At 36.7% G+C, this 17373-nt stretch overlaps 1 protein-coding gene across 1 annotated transcript in view; it reads left to right on the forward strand.

Moving 5' to 3' along the window:
* TM9SF3 (transmembrane 9 superfamily member 3) overlaps positions 1–13421 on the forward strand; it is a 75834-nt gene extending 62413 nt beyond the window's left edge. The window contains exon 15 of the mRNA XM_059899856.1: positions 9220–13421. Within this exon, the coding sequence (XP_059755839.1) occupies positions 9220–9287 (68 nt within the window). The 3' untranslated portion in view covers positions 9288–13421. The remainder of the gene's footprint in view (positions 1–9219) is intronic.
* Positions 13422–17373: the final 3952 nt, after the last annotated feature.

Genomic DNA, 17373 nt, shown 5'->3' on the forward strand with positions numbered 1-17373 from the left:
AACTAGCACAACATTGTATATCAACTATACTTCAATATAAAATAAAAATTTAAAAAAAAAGAATCTGTTCTGTTCGTATATACCATGTGTGTGACCACTGTACACACATATACAAATGACACTGACTGTAAAGTAGTAAAACTAATTTCACCAGCTATAAGGGAAGACAGTTCTCTATATTATAGTTACACGTTTTATTTATAGCTGCTGTGATAACCTTTCCTCGTGATAATTAGTTAACCAACTTTGAGGGAAAGATGAATAAGGACTGAAAGCTAAACCTGGATTTGTGTTATATGGGAACATCCTATGTATCCCTTGGCAATCAAAAATTTTGTTTAGTATTATTGGCCATCCTTCCTTCAGAATATTGTTCCCTGAATTCCTCTTTATTTAATCTGAGATCTTTCTTTTTTTTTTTTTGAATTCTTGAATTTTATTTAATTTATATTTTTATACAGCAGGTTCTTATTAGTCATCAATTTTATACACATCAGTGTATACATGTCAATCCCAATTGCCCAATTTAGCACACCACCATCCCCACCCCCCCACGGCTTTCCCCCCTTGGTGTCCATACGTTGGTGCTCTGCATCTGTGTCTCAACTTTTGCCCTGCAAACCGGTTCATCTGTACCATTTTTCTAGGTTTCACATACACACGTTAATATACGATACTTGTTTTTCTCTTTCTGACTTACTTCACTCTGTATGACAGTCTCTAGATCCATCCATCCACGTCTCAACAAATGACTCAATTTCGTTCCTTTTTATGGCTGAGTAATACTCCATTGTATATAAGTACCACAACCTCTTTATCCATTCGTCTATCGATGGGCGTTTAGGTTGCTTCCATGACATGACTATTGTAAATAGTGCTGCAATGAACATTGGGGTGCATGTGTTTTTTGAATTATGGTTTTCTCTGGGTATATGCCCAGTAATGGGATTGCTGGATCATGTGGTAATTCTATTTTTAGTTTTTTAAGGAACCTCCATAGTGGCTGTATCAATTTACATTCCCACCAACAGTGCAAGAGGGTTCCCTTTTCTCCACACCCTCTCCAGCATTTGTTGTTTGTAGATTTTCTGATGATGCCCATTCTAACTGGTGTGAGGTGATACCTCATTGTAGTTTTGATTTGCATTTCTCTAATAATTAGTGATGTTGAGCAGCTTTTCATGTGCTTCTTGGCCATCTGGATGTCTTCTTTGGAGAAATGTCTATTTAGGTCTTCTTTTTTGGATTGGGTTGTTTGTTTCTTTAATATTGAGGTGCATGAGCTGTTTATATATTTTGGAGATTAATCCTTTGTCCATTGATTCGTTTGCAAATATTTTCTCCCATTCTGAGGGTTGTCTTTTTGTCTTGTTTATGGTTTCCTTTGCTGTGCAAAAGCTTTTAAGTTTCATTAGGTCCCATTTGTTTATTTTTGTTTTTATTTCCATTACTCTAGGAGGTGAATCAAAAAAGATCTTGCTGTGATTTATGTCAAAGAGTGTTCTTCCTATGTTTTCTTCTAAGAGTTTTAGAGTGTCCGGTCTTACATTTAGGTCTCGAATCCATTTTGAGTTTATTTTTGTGTATGGTGTTAGGGAGTGTTCTAATTTCATTCTTTTACATATAGCTGTCCAGTTTTCCCAACACCACTTATTGAAGAGACTGTCTTTTCTCCATTGTATATCCTTGCCTCCTTTGTCATAGATTAGTTTACCATAGGTGCGTGGGTTTATCTCTGGGCTTTCTACCTTGTTCCATTGATCTATGTTTCTGTTTTTGTGCTAGTACCATATTGTCTTGATTACTGTAGCTTTGTAGTACAGTCTGAAGTCAGGGAGTCTGATTCCTCCAGCTCCGTTTTTTTCCCTCAAGACTGCTTTGGCTATTCGGGGTCTTTTGTGTTATCCATACAAATTTCAAGATTTTTTGTTCTAGTTCCGTTAAAAAATGCCATTGGTAATTTGATAGGGATTGCATTGAATCTGTAGATTGCTTTGGGTAGTATAGTCATTTTCACAATATTGATTCTTCCAATCCAAGAACATGGTAGGTATATCTCTCCATCTGTTGGTATCATCTTTAATTTCTTTCATCAGTGTCTTCTAGATTTCTGCATACAGCTCTTTTGTCTCCCTAGGTAGGTTTATTCTTAGGTATTTTATTCTTTGTTTGCAATGGTAAATGGGAGTGTTTCCTTAATTTCTCTTTCAGATTTTTCATCATTAGTGTATAGGAATGCAAGAGATTTCTGTGCATTAATTTTGTATCCTGCAACTTTACCAAATTCATTGATTAGCTCTAGTAGTTTTCTGGTGGCATTTTTAGGATTCTCTATGTACAGTATCATGTCATCTGCAAACAGTGACAGTTTTACATCTTCTTTTCCAATTTGTATTCCTTTTATTTCTTTTTCTTCTCTGATTGCCGTGGCTAGGACTTCCAAAACTGTGTTGAATAATAGTGGTGAGAGTGGACATCCTTGTCTTGTTCCTGATCTTAGAGGAAATGCTTTCAGTTTTTCACCATTGAGAGTGATGTTTGCTCTGGGTTTGTCGTATATGGCCTTTATTATGTTGAGGTAGGTTCCATTTATGCCCACTTTCTGGAGAGTTTTTATCATAAATGGGTCTTGAATTTTGTCAAAAGCTTTTTCTGCATCTATTGAGATGATCATATGGTTTTTATTCTTCAATTTGTTAATATGGTGTATCACACTGATTGATTTGCATGTATTGAAGAATCCTTGCATCCCTGGGATAAATCCCACTTGATCATGGTGTATGATCCTTTTAATGTGTTGTTGGATTCTGTTTGCTAGTATTTTGTTGAGGATTTTTGCATCTATATTCATCAGTGATACTGGTCTGTAATTTTCTTTTTTTCTAGTATCTTTGTCTGGTTTTGGCATCAGGGTGATGGTGGCCTCATAGAATGAGTTTGGGAGTGTTCCTTCCTCTGCAGTTTTTTTGAAGAGTTCAAGAAGGATGGGTGTTAGCTCTTCTCTAAATGTTTGAGAGAATTCACCTGTGAAGGCATGTGGTCCTGTACTTTTGTTTGTGGGAAGATTTTTAATCACAGTTTCAATTTCATTACTTGTGGTTGGTCTGTTCATATTTTCTGTTTCTTCCTGGTTCAGTCTTAGAAGGTTATACCTTTCTAAGAATTTGTCCATTTCTTCCATGTTGTCCATTTTATTGGCATAGAGTTGCTTGTAGTAGTCTCTTAGGATGCTTTGTATTTCTGCGGTGTCTGTTGTAACTTCTCCTTTTTCATTTCTAATTTTACTGATTTGAGTCCTCTCCCTCTTTTTGGTGATGAGTCTGGCTAATGGTTTATCAATTTTGTTTATCTTCTCCAAGAACCAGCTTTTAGTTTTATTGATCTTTGCTATTGCTTTCTTTGTTTCTATTTCATTTATTTCTGCTCTGATCTTTATGATTTCTTTCCTTCTGCTAACTTTGGGTTTTGTTTGTTCTTCTTTCTCTAGTTCCTTTAGGTGTAAGTTTAGATTGTTTATTTGAGATTTTCCTTGTTTCTTGAGGTAGGCTTGTATAGCTATAAACTTCCCTCTTAGAACTGCTTTTGCTGCATCCCATAGGTTTTGTATCATCATGTTTTCGTTGTCATTTGTCTCTAGGTATTTTTTGATTTCCTCTTTGATTTCTTCAGTGATCTCTTGGTTATTTAGTAACGTATTGTTTAGCCTCCATGTGTTTGTGTTTTTTACGTTGTTTTCCCTGTAATTCATTTCTAATCTCATAGCATTGTGGTCAGAAAAGATGCTTGATATGATTTCAATTTTCTTAAATTTACTGAGGCTTGATTTGTGACCCAAGATGTGATCTATCCTGGAGAATGTTCTGTGCGCACTTGAGAGGAAAGTGTAATCTGCTGTTTTTGGATGGAATGTCCTATAAGTATCAATGAAATCTATCTGGTCTATTGTGTCATTTAAAGCTTCTATTTGCTTATTTATTTTCATTTTGGATGATCTGTCCATTGGTGTAAGTGAGGTGTTAAAGTCTCCCACTATTATTGTGTTACTGTCGATTTACTCTTTTAGAGCTGTTAGCAGTTGCCATATGTGTTGAGGTGCTCCTATGTTGGGTGCATATATATTTATAATTGTTATATCATCTTCTTGGATTGATCCCTTGATCATTATGTAGTGTCCTTCCTTGTCTCTTGTAACATTCTTTATTTTAAAGTCTATTTTATCTGATATGAGTATTGCTACTCCAGCTTTCTTTTGATTTCCATTTGCATGGAATATCTTTTTCCATCCCCTCACTTTCAGTTGGCATGTGTCCCTAGGTCTGAAGTGGGTCTCTTGTAGACAGCATATAGATGGGTCCTGTTTTTGTATCCATTCAGCAAGCCTGTGTCTTTTGGTTGCAGCATTTAATCCATTCACGTTTCAGGTAATTATCGATATGTATGTTCCTATTACCATTTTCTTAATTGTTTTGGGTTTGTTTTTGTAGGTCCTTTTCTTCTCTTGTGTTTCCCACTTAAGAGAAGTTCCTTTAGCATTTGTTGTAGAGCTGGTTTGGTGGTGCAGAATTCTCTTAGCTTTTGCTTGTCTGTAAAGCTTTTGGTTTCTCCATCAAATCTGAATGAGATCCTTGCCGGGTAGGGTAATCTTGGTTGTAGGTTCTTCTCTCTTGTCACTTTAAGTATATCATGCCGCTCCCTTCTGGCTTGTAGAGTTTCTGTTGAGAAATCAGCTGTTAACCTTATGGGAGTTCCCTTGTATGTTATTTGTCGTTTCTCCCTTGCTGCTTTCAGTAACTTTTCTTTGTCTTTAATTTTTGCTAATTTGATTACTATGTGTCTTGGTGTGTTTCTCCTTGGATTTATCCTGTATGGGACTCTCTGCGCTTCCTGGACTTGGGTGGCTATTTCCTTTCCCATGTTAGGGAAGTTTTCGACTATAATCTCTTCAAATATTTTCTCGGGTCCTTTCTCTCTCTCGTCTCCTTCTGGGACCCCTATAATGCGAATGTTGTTGTGTTTAATGTTGTCCCAGAGGTCTCTTAGGCAGTCTTCATTTCTTCTCATTCTTTTTTCTTTATTCTGTTCCACAGCAGTGAATCCACCATTCTGTCTTCCAGGTCACTTATCCGTTCTTCTGCCTCAGTTATTCTGCTATTGATTCCTTCTAGCGTAGTTTTCATTTTAGTTATTGTATTGTTCATCTCTGTTTGTTTGTTCTTTAATTCTTCTAGGTGTTTGTTCTTTAATTCTTCTAGGTCTTTGTTAAATATTTCTTGCATCTTCTCGATCTTTGCCTCCATTCTTTTCCGAGGTCCTGGATCATCTTCACTATCATTATTGTGAATTCTTTTTCTGGAAGGTTGCCTGTCTCCACTTCATTTAGTTGTTTTTCTGGGGTTTTATCTTGTTCCTTCATCTGGTGCATAGCCCTCTGCCTTTTCATCTTGTCTGTCTTTCTGTGAATGTGGTTTTTGTTCCACAGGCTGCACGATTGTAGTTCTTCTTGCTTCTGCTGTCTGCCCTCTGGTGGATGAGGGTATCTAATAGGTTTGTCTAAGTTTCCTGATGGGAGGGACTGGTGGTGGGTAGAGCTGACTGTTGCTCTGGTGGGCAGAGCTCAGTAAAACTTTAATCCGCTTGACTGTTGATGGGTGGGGCTGGGTTCCCTCCCTGTTGGTTGTTTGGCCTGAGGCAACCCAACACTGGAGCCTACCTGGGCTCTTTGGTGGGGCTAATGACAGACTCTGGGAGGGCTCACGCCAAGGAGTACTTCCCAGAACTTCTGCTGCCAGTGTACTTGTCCCCACGGTGGGCCATAGCCACCCCCCGCCTCCACAGGAGACCTTCCAACACTAGTAGGTAGGTCTGGTTCAGTCTCCCCTGGGGTCACTGCTCCTTCCCCTGGGTCCCGATGCGTACACTACTTTGTGTGTGCCCTCCAATAGTGGAGTCTCTGTTTCCCCCAGTCCTGTTGAAGTCCTGCAGTCAAATCCCACTAGCCTTCAAAGTTTGATTCTCTAGGAATTCCTCCTCCTGTTGCCGGACCCCCAGGTTGGGAAGCCTGACGTGGGGCTCAGAACCTTCACTCCAGTGGGTGGACTTCTGTGGTATAAGTGTTCTCCAGTCTGTGAGTCACCCACCCAGCAGTTATGGGATTTGATTTTACTGTGATTGTGCCCCTCCTACCGTCTCTTTGTGGCTTCTCCTTTGTCTTTGGATGTGGGGTATCTTTTTTGGTGAGTTCCAGTGTCTTCCTGTCGATGATTGTCTAGCAGGTAGTTGTGATTCTGGTGTTCTCACAAGAGGGAGTGAGAGCACGTCCTTCTACTCCGCCATCTTGGTTCCTCCTCTGAGATCTTTCTTGATTATCACCAGCAATCAGTGAGGTATGGAGTCATGGGATTATGCAGAAGGTTACTTTTTTCTTGAATCTTTCTATAATATGATTTTAGGAAAACCTGGAGAGGTAATATCTTGACATTTACAAAGAAAATGGAATTAATTTAGCTAAAGTTTTTGAACGCATTTCCTGTTGAAATTTCATCTTACTGCCTAACAGTCTTGGCACATTTACAGTTCCCTGCTGTTCTGGCAGTGTCCCAACATTTATTCTTTAAAGGGTTTATATGCCTTCAGTGCTAATTTGTGTTTTGGGAGGAGGGGAAACAGTTCACAGTGGAAATGATTAAAATGTCATCATAATACAAAAATTATACATACGCATCAGGTTATGTTGCTGAAATGCTTTTTCAGTCAGTAATTGAAAGAAAAATATTTGTTGATTTTTTTTTTAATGTAGGAAAAATAAATAATTATGTTAAGGTGGGAAATAATTAGATATTGTTGTAGCCTTTATATTTTGAGCATAGCATTTTAGTTTTAAGGAAATTAAGTTTAAAAGTGTATTATTCCCAAGACATTTACTTTTCTAGAGAGCATATTCAGTATCTTCCTTTTATAAAGCCAGATTTTTATAAGCTTATTCTTGAGATACTCATAAGATTAGGAAAAATGATACTCTAGGTTGACACTGTTTTGCTTTTAAGCATATCTCTGCTCAAAAGGGAACAATGTTTTCTAAGTCGGGAAAACTGGATTTGGTTATTGGACTAGTGTTGTATTATGCAAGTTAAATTTTTGATTCTACTTAAAATTTTATAGATTTTTTATAAGAATTCAGGTTTATTTTTATAAATTGAATGGTGTTTTCTCTTACCTTGTAAGGACTTGTATATAATTATTTCAAAATGAATTATCACTATTTTCAAGTGTAGTATAATTATTTCATATTAAAAAATAAATGTCTTCATTGCAAAAATAGGTTTGCTTTGTTTGGATGGGTTTTAAAAAATATTTTCAATATTTAATTATGGGGAATTTTCAAATATATACAAAAAGAGGAACAGTAATATATATGTAGTGAGTCCCCATGTACCTAACACACCTAACACCTCAGTAATTATCAACTGGTAGCCAATCTTGTCTTATTTATAGTCCCACCTTACCCCGCTTTTTTTCTGACATGAATCTTGGACCTCATGTTATTTAAACTGTAAATATTTCAGTGTGTGTGTGTGTATAAAATGTGCAATGTTTATATACTATATTATAATTATTATATAACTATAATATGTAAGAATGCAGTTATATAATATATAATGTTATTTCAGTATATATTCAATATATAAGTATAATTTATTAATATGCTCAAATATTCACTTAGTATTCAAATTTACCCCACACATCCTTATTTCTCTTTTAATACAGTTTGTTTGCATCAAGATCCAGTTTGCTCTCTTTTCCCGTGCAATTATTTAAGAAACTTGGGTTTTGGTTGGTTGGTTTGTTTTAATTCCTGTAGTGTTTTTCACACTCTGGATTTTGCTGATTATATCCCTAAGGTGTTATTTAATGTTCTCTATGTACTTCTTCCCCCCCATATTTTCTGTAAAGTGGTAGTTAGATCTACAGACTTGATCATACTCAAGAATATTAATACTTGTCCAAGAATACTTAGCAGGTGGTTTGTGAACTTTCATAAGGAGGCACTTAATGTCTGGTTGTCTCTGTGAGGTTAGGAGCCATTGATAATTATTGCCTAGCTTAAATAAGTCATTAGGGGTTATAATATTCTCATTCTGTTGTTCCTTTTATATTTATTAGCTGGGATATTTCTCTAAGGAGAAACTTCCTTTTATCAGCCATTTGGTTCCCTTGAGGTACAGTTTACATACGTAAAGGCAGAAGAGACTTATTTTTTTTCCTTGCATACACCAGTTGGGCAAATAAAAGTTAGTTCAGAGGTGGACAATTAGGTGTATATGTGTGTGTCGTTAACTCATGGAAGATTTACTTTTAGACTTTGAATAATGGGCTTAGGTGGTAAATTCCTAAATCCAGTGGAGAATCTTCTCTATGATATGAATGACCAACTGTCTTGTTTTAAAGATCCCTTAGTATTTGCTGTAAAGAGCTATACAGTTAATTAATTCATTCAACAAATATTTATTGACTATCTTATCATGTGCCAAGTACTTTTTTAGGCCCAGGAGGCAGAAACTTAATTTAACAAAACAGACAAAAAACACCCCTGCTCTCTGGTGTTTTGGGTCCCATTTGAAGCTAATTATTCAAAAACTTGTGATCTACTTACCTGTCTCTCTTATGCATGTCTTCAAATGCCTGCCTTTCTACCAATCACATAGCCTCTACAATTTAAACATAAAAAAAGAAGCCTCCTCCCTAGAGCTTCAAATGGCACTGGGTCGTGGTTCTCAGTGCTTCCCTGAGAGAATCCCCAGTCACTTCTTACTGAATTATCCATAAGGTATCATATGGTTTGGGGAACATGTTAATATTGTTTTAATGACCTAGAAAAATCTATGCTTAAATTTTAAAAAAAACATGTTTTTTTCATTTAACAAATTTTTGTCATTCTGAAATTATTCTTTATAAGAGATTAATTCATATAGTTCATAATTTCATGTATTGATATTTAATTATAAAAATACTACATCAGGTCAAACTTGGTGTATGACAGTAACAGGTGACTTGCAGAACAAATGACACTATTTTAATAAGTTCAGAGAGAATACTAACAAAAGATGTTATTCTTGGAAAAAGAATAGCTTTTCAGAGCAGAGAGCATTTAGTGTTTGTTTGTAAATGATGGATACTGCTCTGTATGTATTTGTTTCAAAACATCTAATTTTATCTTTACAGGAGCAATTGGTTACATGGGAACAAGTGCCTTTGTCCGAAAAATCTATACTAATGTGAAAATTGACTAAAGACCCAAGAAAACCTGGAACTTCGGATCAATTTCTCTTTCACAGGGGTGGAACTTGCACAGCAAAAAAAGCGCAAGAAGAGATTTGGGCTTTAATACTGGGTACTTTGTGGGTCTCTCTTTCATGGATGGCTTAAAGTAACATCTATTTCCATTGATCCTAGGTTCTTAACTGACTGCTTTCTCCAACTGTTCACAGCAAATGCTTGGATTTTATGCAGTAGGCATTACTACAGTACATGGCTAATCTTCCCAAAAACTAGCTCATTAAAGATGAAACAGACCAGCTCTCTTCAGTGAAGAGGACAAATAGTTTATTTAAAGCATTTGTTCCAATAAAATAAATAGAGGGAAACTTGGATGCTAAAATTACATGAATAGAAATCTTCCTGGCACTAGTGTTTCTACGTTATTGAAAAATGATGTTCCAGAAAGATTAATTTTTTCTCTTATTTTTACTGCCATCGTCAACTTATTGTGGGACGTTTTTATATATTGAACCTGGGTTCTTTTTTGACCTGCCTTTTTTTTTTTTTTTTTCCCAATTCAACTGCATCCTTTTTTTTTTTTCACAGAGAGAATTTAAAAATATTAAATCCTGCGTGTAATATATCTGCTGTCATCTTAGTTGGACCAACTTCCCATTTATTTATCTTAAAACTATCCAGTTATATCTTAATTCCATCCAAAGAAGATACAGTCTGAAGATAGAGGTGTACTCTCTACAATGCAATTTACTGTACAGTTAGAAAGCAAAGTATTAAATGGAGGAGATATTTGTTTTTATTAAACATTTTGTGATTTAGATAAACTACATTTTAACTGAATGTCTAAAGTGATTATCTGCCCCCTCCCCCCAAGTTAGTCTTACATCTTTTTTGGGTTTGAATGAAGGTTTTACATAAGAAATTATTAAAAACAAGGGGGGTGGGTAATAAATGTATATAACATTAAATAATGTAACGTAGGTGTAGATTCCCAAATGCATTTGGATGTACAGATTGACTACGGAGTACTTTTTTCTGATATGATTGGTGTAGAAATGTGTGAATTTGGGTGGCTTTTTACATCTTGCCTACCACTGCATGAAACATTGGGGTTTCTTCAAAATGTGTGTGTTCATACTTCTTTTGGGAGGGGGGATTGTTTTCTTTGTTTTTTTCCTGAGACTCCTACAGGAGCTGAATTTGTAATTTAGAAACATTTAATTTTGTTAATCCTGTCTGGGGCACTTAAGTAACATCTAAAGCGTTACCGCTTTAGAATGTTAAAATAAAACTTCCTGACCAAATTGTTTTGTGAAAATACATGTGTTTGCAATTTGAAGATATCTTTTCAAAAGGCAATTACTGAATGCAAATTTTTTACTCTACTATAAACCATGCTTTTCTAATACAGGGGACAATTACTTTAAAATCCCCAAACTTGCTTACATCTAGATTATCCAGTACAGTCACAAAGTGAATGAGAAGCCCTTTGAGTGAAATTGTGGCACAAAATCTGTTCAGGTTGGTGTACCATGTAAAGTGGGGATGGGTAAAAGTGGTTAGCTTACTAGGGGATGAGCAAATAAAGGTTATAGTTTTCTAAGAGAAGTAACTTTAATTTTGAATACATCTTTCTGGAACGATCCATAATGTGAAGTTTTCCTAGAACCATTGAGTTTCTAGTTTAATAGTTTGCTATGCAAATGACCACCTAAACAAACAATACTGTATATTGGTATTTTTAGAAAGACTCGAAACAGCTGTAATTTAAACCTTAATGTGAAACTCATGCCATTCAGAGTTACATAAGGTGTTTTCATTACAAAATATGTTTCTATAAATTAAGAGACTCTTCATCCTATAATGTAGCATGTAAGGACTATAAAGGGTGAAAAGTTTGATTTCTTACTACTTAAGTATGGCTGACATGAACAAACAGAAATTTGATCAAAAGCTGTAGGTAAATCCTCTTCTCCAAACCAAAATATTATATTAAGTGTAATCTACTGGTTCCTCCATTTTCTCTTTCTTCTCACACCTGCCTTTAAGATCTTATAAGAAAAGGAACTAAAAGTCAGTACTTAATGGCTTATATTATGTAACTTTTAAACTGTGTGCTAAGTACCTATAAGAACATAGAGTCTGATAGATTGTAAATTGGGTGGCAAGCTTCTGTCTTAATAAAATGAAATTTGTTTCTCATGAATCTTGCAGGTAAGATGTAGGGTTTTTAAAGAATGAGTGGTTTAGCTGCTTTCAGGTACACCAATTCTTTTACTAAATTGATCTGTATTTAAAGTCCTTTGGAATCTTCACTGAAAAATAATTTTCTAATTTCCAAATACATTAAGAGCTCCATTAAAATGAGTATAAGTCACCTTGAAAAGTCCTTTAAAAAATAGGTTTTGGTTTATGGCTTCATAGAGGGGCTGGGTGTGTGTGTGTGTCTCTTGAAGAAGATGTAATCCACAAATAGTTTAGCTCCCTAGCTCTCAGTTGTAGAATTGTAAAATATGTTATTTAAGTTAATTAAAGGGTAGGTAGTGTTTTTCCACTCCATAAATGCTAGTTGTCTTTCATTTGTTAACATTTGCTCAACTTATCAGCTGATGCTTTGAACACTCTCAAAAACTGGGTATTTGTATCCGTAAGGACGCTTCTCCTGAAATTTAGGTACATTAGTAAGTGACATTGTTAATACATATATCCTAGTACAAGAGTAGGATAAGGTGGAAGTGTAATGGCTGGAAGGGTGGTAAAGCATTCTTTAGTATATCATGTTGGACTCCTAGATCGTGCTGAGTTTGCCCGTAAATTGAGCCCCACGCCCTTAGAATTCATTATATTGTGGTGATTTCTGAACCTAGTGAACGGTATGCTTGAGTGTTTTCCATTGCGAGTGGATGGCCCTCTTTCTAAAGGTGGCTGCTGCAAATTCCAGTTCTTCCAAAAGCCCCTTTATTCAGGGTTTATCCACAAATTGTATTCATTTCGATAAAGCTTTTGTTTCCTAAATGTTTATTGATCACCTTATGCCAAATGTCTTGCAAATAAATATTATTTTAAGATTTCCTGAATTTTTACAAATGTAAAAAAGGAAAAAATGTATTAATGTCATTTGTTCAGGAAAAGCTATATACCGAAGGGCTTCTGTATATGAATTCTGGGAAAGAAAAGCCTATTTGTAATCTATACACTGCAGTTCCATCTGGGTTTTAAGTTTAGATTTCAGCGTGTCTTAGTGCTTCATTCTGTTGATTTATTGGAACACGTAATAAATAGGAGTAGTGACATACGAGAACACAAGTATTCATTAATGTTTTATATCTTCTTAAAAATTGCATACTTTTGAAGCTATATTTTAGCAATCGAGATGTTAAGGAGATCAGAGAAGTGAAAATTTATAAAGATTGTTTGGAAGTGTGTATAGAAATAGACTAGATTTAGAGGTAGGGTAGTTCAGAAAGTTGACATATAGCTGCAGAAATTTTATAAAATTTAAATTCAGTATGAGGAATAACTCTTGTTCTCTCCTATGAGCATTTTCTAAAAGCCATCTAATTTGACATTCTCTTTGGAACTGTAGGCAGAATTGTGCAAAGACAAAAGTAAAGTTTTAAGTTTCACTTAAAGTTATAAGTTCTTGTTTCACTGTATTAGGAGATGGAAATAAACTGTTGTGAAGAATGTTTACCTTGAAGTACTGGTGAACGAGTCTTGCTAATAATTGACTGATAAAGCAGCATTCTGTGTGTTAACTGTAATTCATCAGTTTAGGTCATTTGAAAGTTATAAACATTACAAGTAAGAGCTTAGGCAAGGAGGAAATAACATGGCGTTCTATTTGAAGGACAACAGAGTATCTTTGGAAAAGCAGTCCCACTTGGGATTTTCAACTGTGTCAAACATGAATCTCTAAATCCCCACAGAGTACAGACAATCGGTGACAGAGTTGAAAGGAAACAGTTAATGCTCAATGATTACTTCCATTTTTGTACCCACCCGTGATTTGTGTAGGCCATATTCCAACTGGCTTTTTAGTAATAGAAATCCAGTGCAGTATATAATGTATCACATTTGAAGTTCTAACCTAGTCTGTTAATCTAACTGAAGTTGGATTTTTAAAAAGTAATAAAAAGTCAAATGTTCTTCCCTTGGATGCTTTATTTATTTCCTTTTTGAAACAGGTGAACCAAGCATAAGGGATAACCCATTATTATTGGCACGCATATGAAGAGATTACTAATAGCTTTCCACAATTAAATAAAGCAGGGGTCAGCAAACTTTCTGTAAAGAGCCTGATAGGAAATATTTGAGGCTTTGAGAGTTGTACAGTCTCCGTAACAACTGCTCTACCATTGTAGCACAACAGCCATGGGAGAAAGTACATCAACTAATGAGCATGGCTGTGTTCCAATAAAACAACAAAAACAGCCAGTGGGCCATAGTGGGCTGACCCCTGAAACAAAGGATTTAAAATTTGAGATTTGGTTTTTTCCCCCAGCTTTATATTTTGACAAAAAAAAAAGTACAGAAAATGGAAAGAATGGTACAATGAACAAGGTTTGTCTTTTTAAGAAATGATTTTTCTCTTTTATTACCATTCCTTTGACTTTCTTTATGTACAAACTCTGACTCCTGCATTCAAACCCCATTACCCCTATGCCTGTCATTCTCCTGATTGGTAATGCATTGCATTTGTCTAGTACTTATTACTGTTTCACAACAATTTCACATATGTTTTCTCACAACTATCCTGTGAAGCTGATAGGGTAGACAGCTACATTTTATAGGTAAGAAACTAGAGCAGCTAAAGAGTTTCTTATTTTTAGCCCAGAAGTAATCAAAATTAGGGTCCTATTGTCTTGACTGGTGTAACTGTAAAATGGGGATATCACCTCTCCAGCCTATGGAAGAGATAATATTGGAAATATTGTCATAGAGATCATACCGGAAATGAGTGTTCTATACCAACGGAAGGGATTATTTTTATTGTACTACATCAAAATTAGTGGTTAGTTTCTGCAGGTCTATTTGTACTTTTTTTTCATCTTTGGTTTTAACTAGTTATTTAAATTATTGTCAACCTCCTTGGTTCTTTTCTCCCCTTGATTTTATTACCAGACTCAGTTGACACGTATTATGCTTGGCAATCCCTGTTAGCCAAATAGTTACATTGGTGCAAATTTGAGTTACTTTTGATCTCTTTAGTGAACACTTTTTTGTCTGATTAGAAAACTAGGAGTATAAAGGAATCTGCTATACAACCACCTTCTGGATTTCAAAGTGAGAACTTTTATTAAATAGCTAATCTACAGTTTAACATTAGAAAAGGGGGAGGGAATAAGCTTGCATTGGGACACATGGAGTCAACGGTGGTAATGTAGTCTACAAACGTTTTTAAAGTTATTTTCAAAGTGTTGCATGCTTAAAGTGATAGGAGTTTCAAATTTTTAAAATGGAGGACATGGTTGTAGGGAGAACTTGATGTAAGTCATTTAAACTGGCCAATGTTGCAGTTCTTAGTGGCTCAGTCTAAGCCACTAAGATTATGGGACTTAACCTTGGAGGTCACTGAAGGGAAGAGAGGGTCTAGAGAGTAAGACGTGGAAGGCGCTTTCCAAGTTAGAGTTGGTCAGACGGGTCTGCTGCAGGCTAGAGACCCAGAAGGGTAGGATAGACATAAATAGGTAAGTGTCATAGGTGTGGTAGCTGCAGTAATGGTGGCATGAAGATGCAGGCTGTGTGGTTATGAAGTTGTCCCCGGCAAGGACATGGAGGTGTGAAGCAGCAAGGCCCTGTTAGGATGACTGCAAGGTGTTTAATGCAACAAGAGTGGAGAGACGGAGGTGGCAAGAGCCAAGGCTGGAATCCACGTGGAAGGACGGCCTGGTGGTGGATGGAGGACCTGACGTGCCACCCTTACGGGCTTGGGTAGAGGTTTCAGAGAGCCACAGAAGGTTTTTAGCAGCTGCTAAAAATTGTAACAGTATTAAATATTTTTAAAACTCAAAGTACCTTCTCAGTGGTCAGTTAATGTAAACTAAGAAATGAACCAGCAAATGAGAGTGCCCGCTTTACCCTGGAGGATCTGCTCCCTGCCTTGGAGAAGATGGTGTATAGTAACCTGGAAAGGCACGAGGAGGAGAAAGTGGCCTCTGTGGAGTAGGTAAGGAGGATAAAACTTGGTAGGTGTGGAGGCATCTGAGAGCTGCTGCAAGAGCCGCGTCACTCGGGGCATAGGGGTAGAGCTGGAATGAGTTGAGTGGAGGACAGACATCTGACTAAAAGGGGGGGAAGCTTGTAATGACTTCCACGTTTCCACAGGACCATGAGCTATGGGGGAGGAAACCCACAATTTATGAATGTGATAATGGAACTGAGTTGAGCGGCTTTAGATCACAAAGCCTTTTATTCTAAATCTATCTTTAGTTTTCTCGTGGGATTTAAAAGATACATTTTAAAAGTTATTTGAACCCCGATTAAAGTTGAAAATATAAAAGTGGTGAGTGAAATCAGAAACCATAGAACTGAGAAGAAAATATTAACCATCCCTTTCAATTGTTCCTATCTAACTTTTCTGTACTATGACTCAAATAGTTTGTTGATTTGTTTGATAGCCTTTAAAATAGCATTTAAACAGGGCTTCTGACATAAAACTGCCGTTTGCTCATCCCGGAGCATGACTGTCTTCAAAATATTTGGGCGAAGAGTGTTGGTGAGAAGCCTGGCAGCTACTCATGAGGTGGGGATTAGAGGCAATAAAAGCTCACAACCTCAGTGTTTGCCCAAGAGGTTGCCTGTAATGTCTATTTTCCGGAGGAATTCCCTGCTAATGAGGAGGCCAGTTGGCTGTTTGCCTAGTGCCATCTGGAGACGTGGAAGTGTCACAGAAGTTTGTTAGGCTTTTGAGCTGTTGACTTTGTGGACTTCTCTACTGACAGGTGGTGACCTTCACTGGGTTGAATGCAGAGACCTATGGCGTTGGGTTTGACTCCTAGTGTTCAGGCAGAAATGACGTTCAACCCCTTCCCACACCTATTTAATGGCCACTTGGCCTTCCCTGCCATTTGGTGACATCCATTCCACCCACACACCCACCCCAGATTACTTCCTCCTGTCTGTCAGTTCTTGCCCAATCTGGCTCCATCCTGTATGTGCCCATTTGATGAAGACTTAGCATGAAGCAGGGTCAACTTGCATTTCTTAGGGCCCAGACAAAATATCCAGTAGCACCCGTCCAGTGGTTAACTTTTAAATCTTTACTGGTTTGGAGGACTTGTTACCCTACGTACTAGATGAGAAGACAGATGATCATAATGCAAGAAATTCGGAATCCTGTGTAAAGCCCAGCTCGGGGCTCCCTGTCAGCTCTTTTGTCATTAGTGGCTGTGAAACCATATGAAAATCTAAAAGGAAAGCTCAGTCCACTTTTTTCTGCTTGCAGTTTAAATGAAAAAAGATTCTACTGGGAGTGATGCTGAAAATCTCTACACATTGGTGTGTTTTACTTCATGATTGGGGCCATTTTGCTTGCATAGAAAGGTCTCTGAAAAGTCTCTCTGTAATAGTACTTTTTATGTCTATAAATCGAAATGGCTCAGTTCTAACAATTTTTACATTTAAGGTACAACGTAGGAGGGGTTTTCAAATAGCTCTTGATTATTCTCTTAAATTATTTGGGCATATGTTTTTAATCGGCACAAAATTAACCAGACTTCAGAAATTGGTCGTTTTTATTCAATCAAGTTAATGGTGAGTGGCTTATTTAATAAAACATGTCTGTAGTTTAACACAAATAGCACGTTCAGCTGTTTGTCAATCTTTTTGCCTATTTGAAGCATCTTACACTGTTTTACTAAAGGATGGGGTCACAAAGAGGGGAAGTCCGTCATTTTAAATCATCCTTCCCTAAGCCACTCAAATCACCAGCCACACGTTAGGCTAGGTGGGCGCTGCAAGCAAGCGCCCTTCACGGCTGGACGAGGGAAGTTTGAGAAAGCTGAGAGGAGCGTAATCCTCGATTTTTTTTTTTTTCTGCGCCGAAAGCAACCAGAGAGAAGATTCGCTTCATCCCTACAGAGAAACGATTGTACGAAA

This window comes from Balaenoptera ricei, chromosome 16 (assembly GCF_028023285.1).
Source record: "Balaenoptera ricei isolate mBalRic1 chromosome 16, mBalRic1.hap2, whole genome shotgun sequence".
Classification (NCBI taxonomy): domain Eukaryota; kingdom Metazoa; phylum Chordata; class Mammalia; order Artiodactyla; family Balaenopteridae; genus Balaenoptera; species Balaenoptera ricei.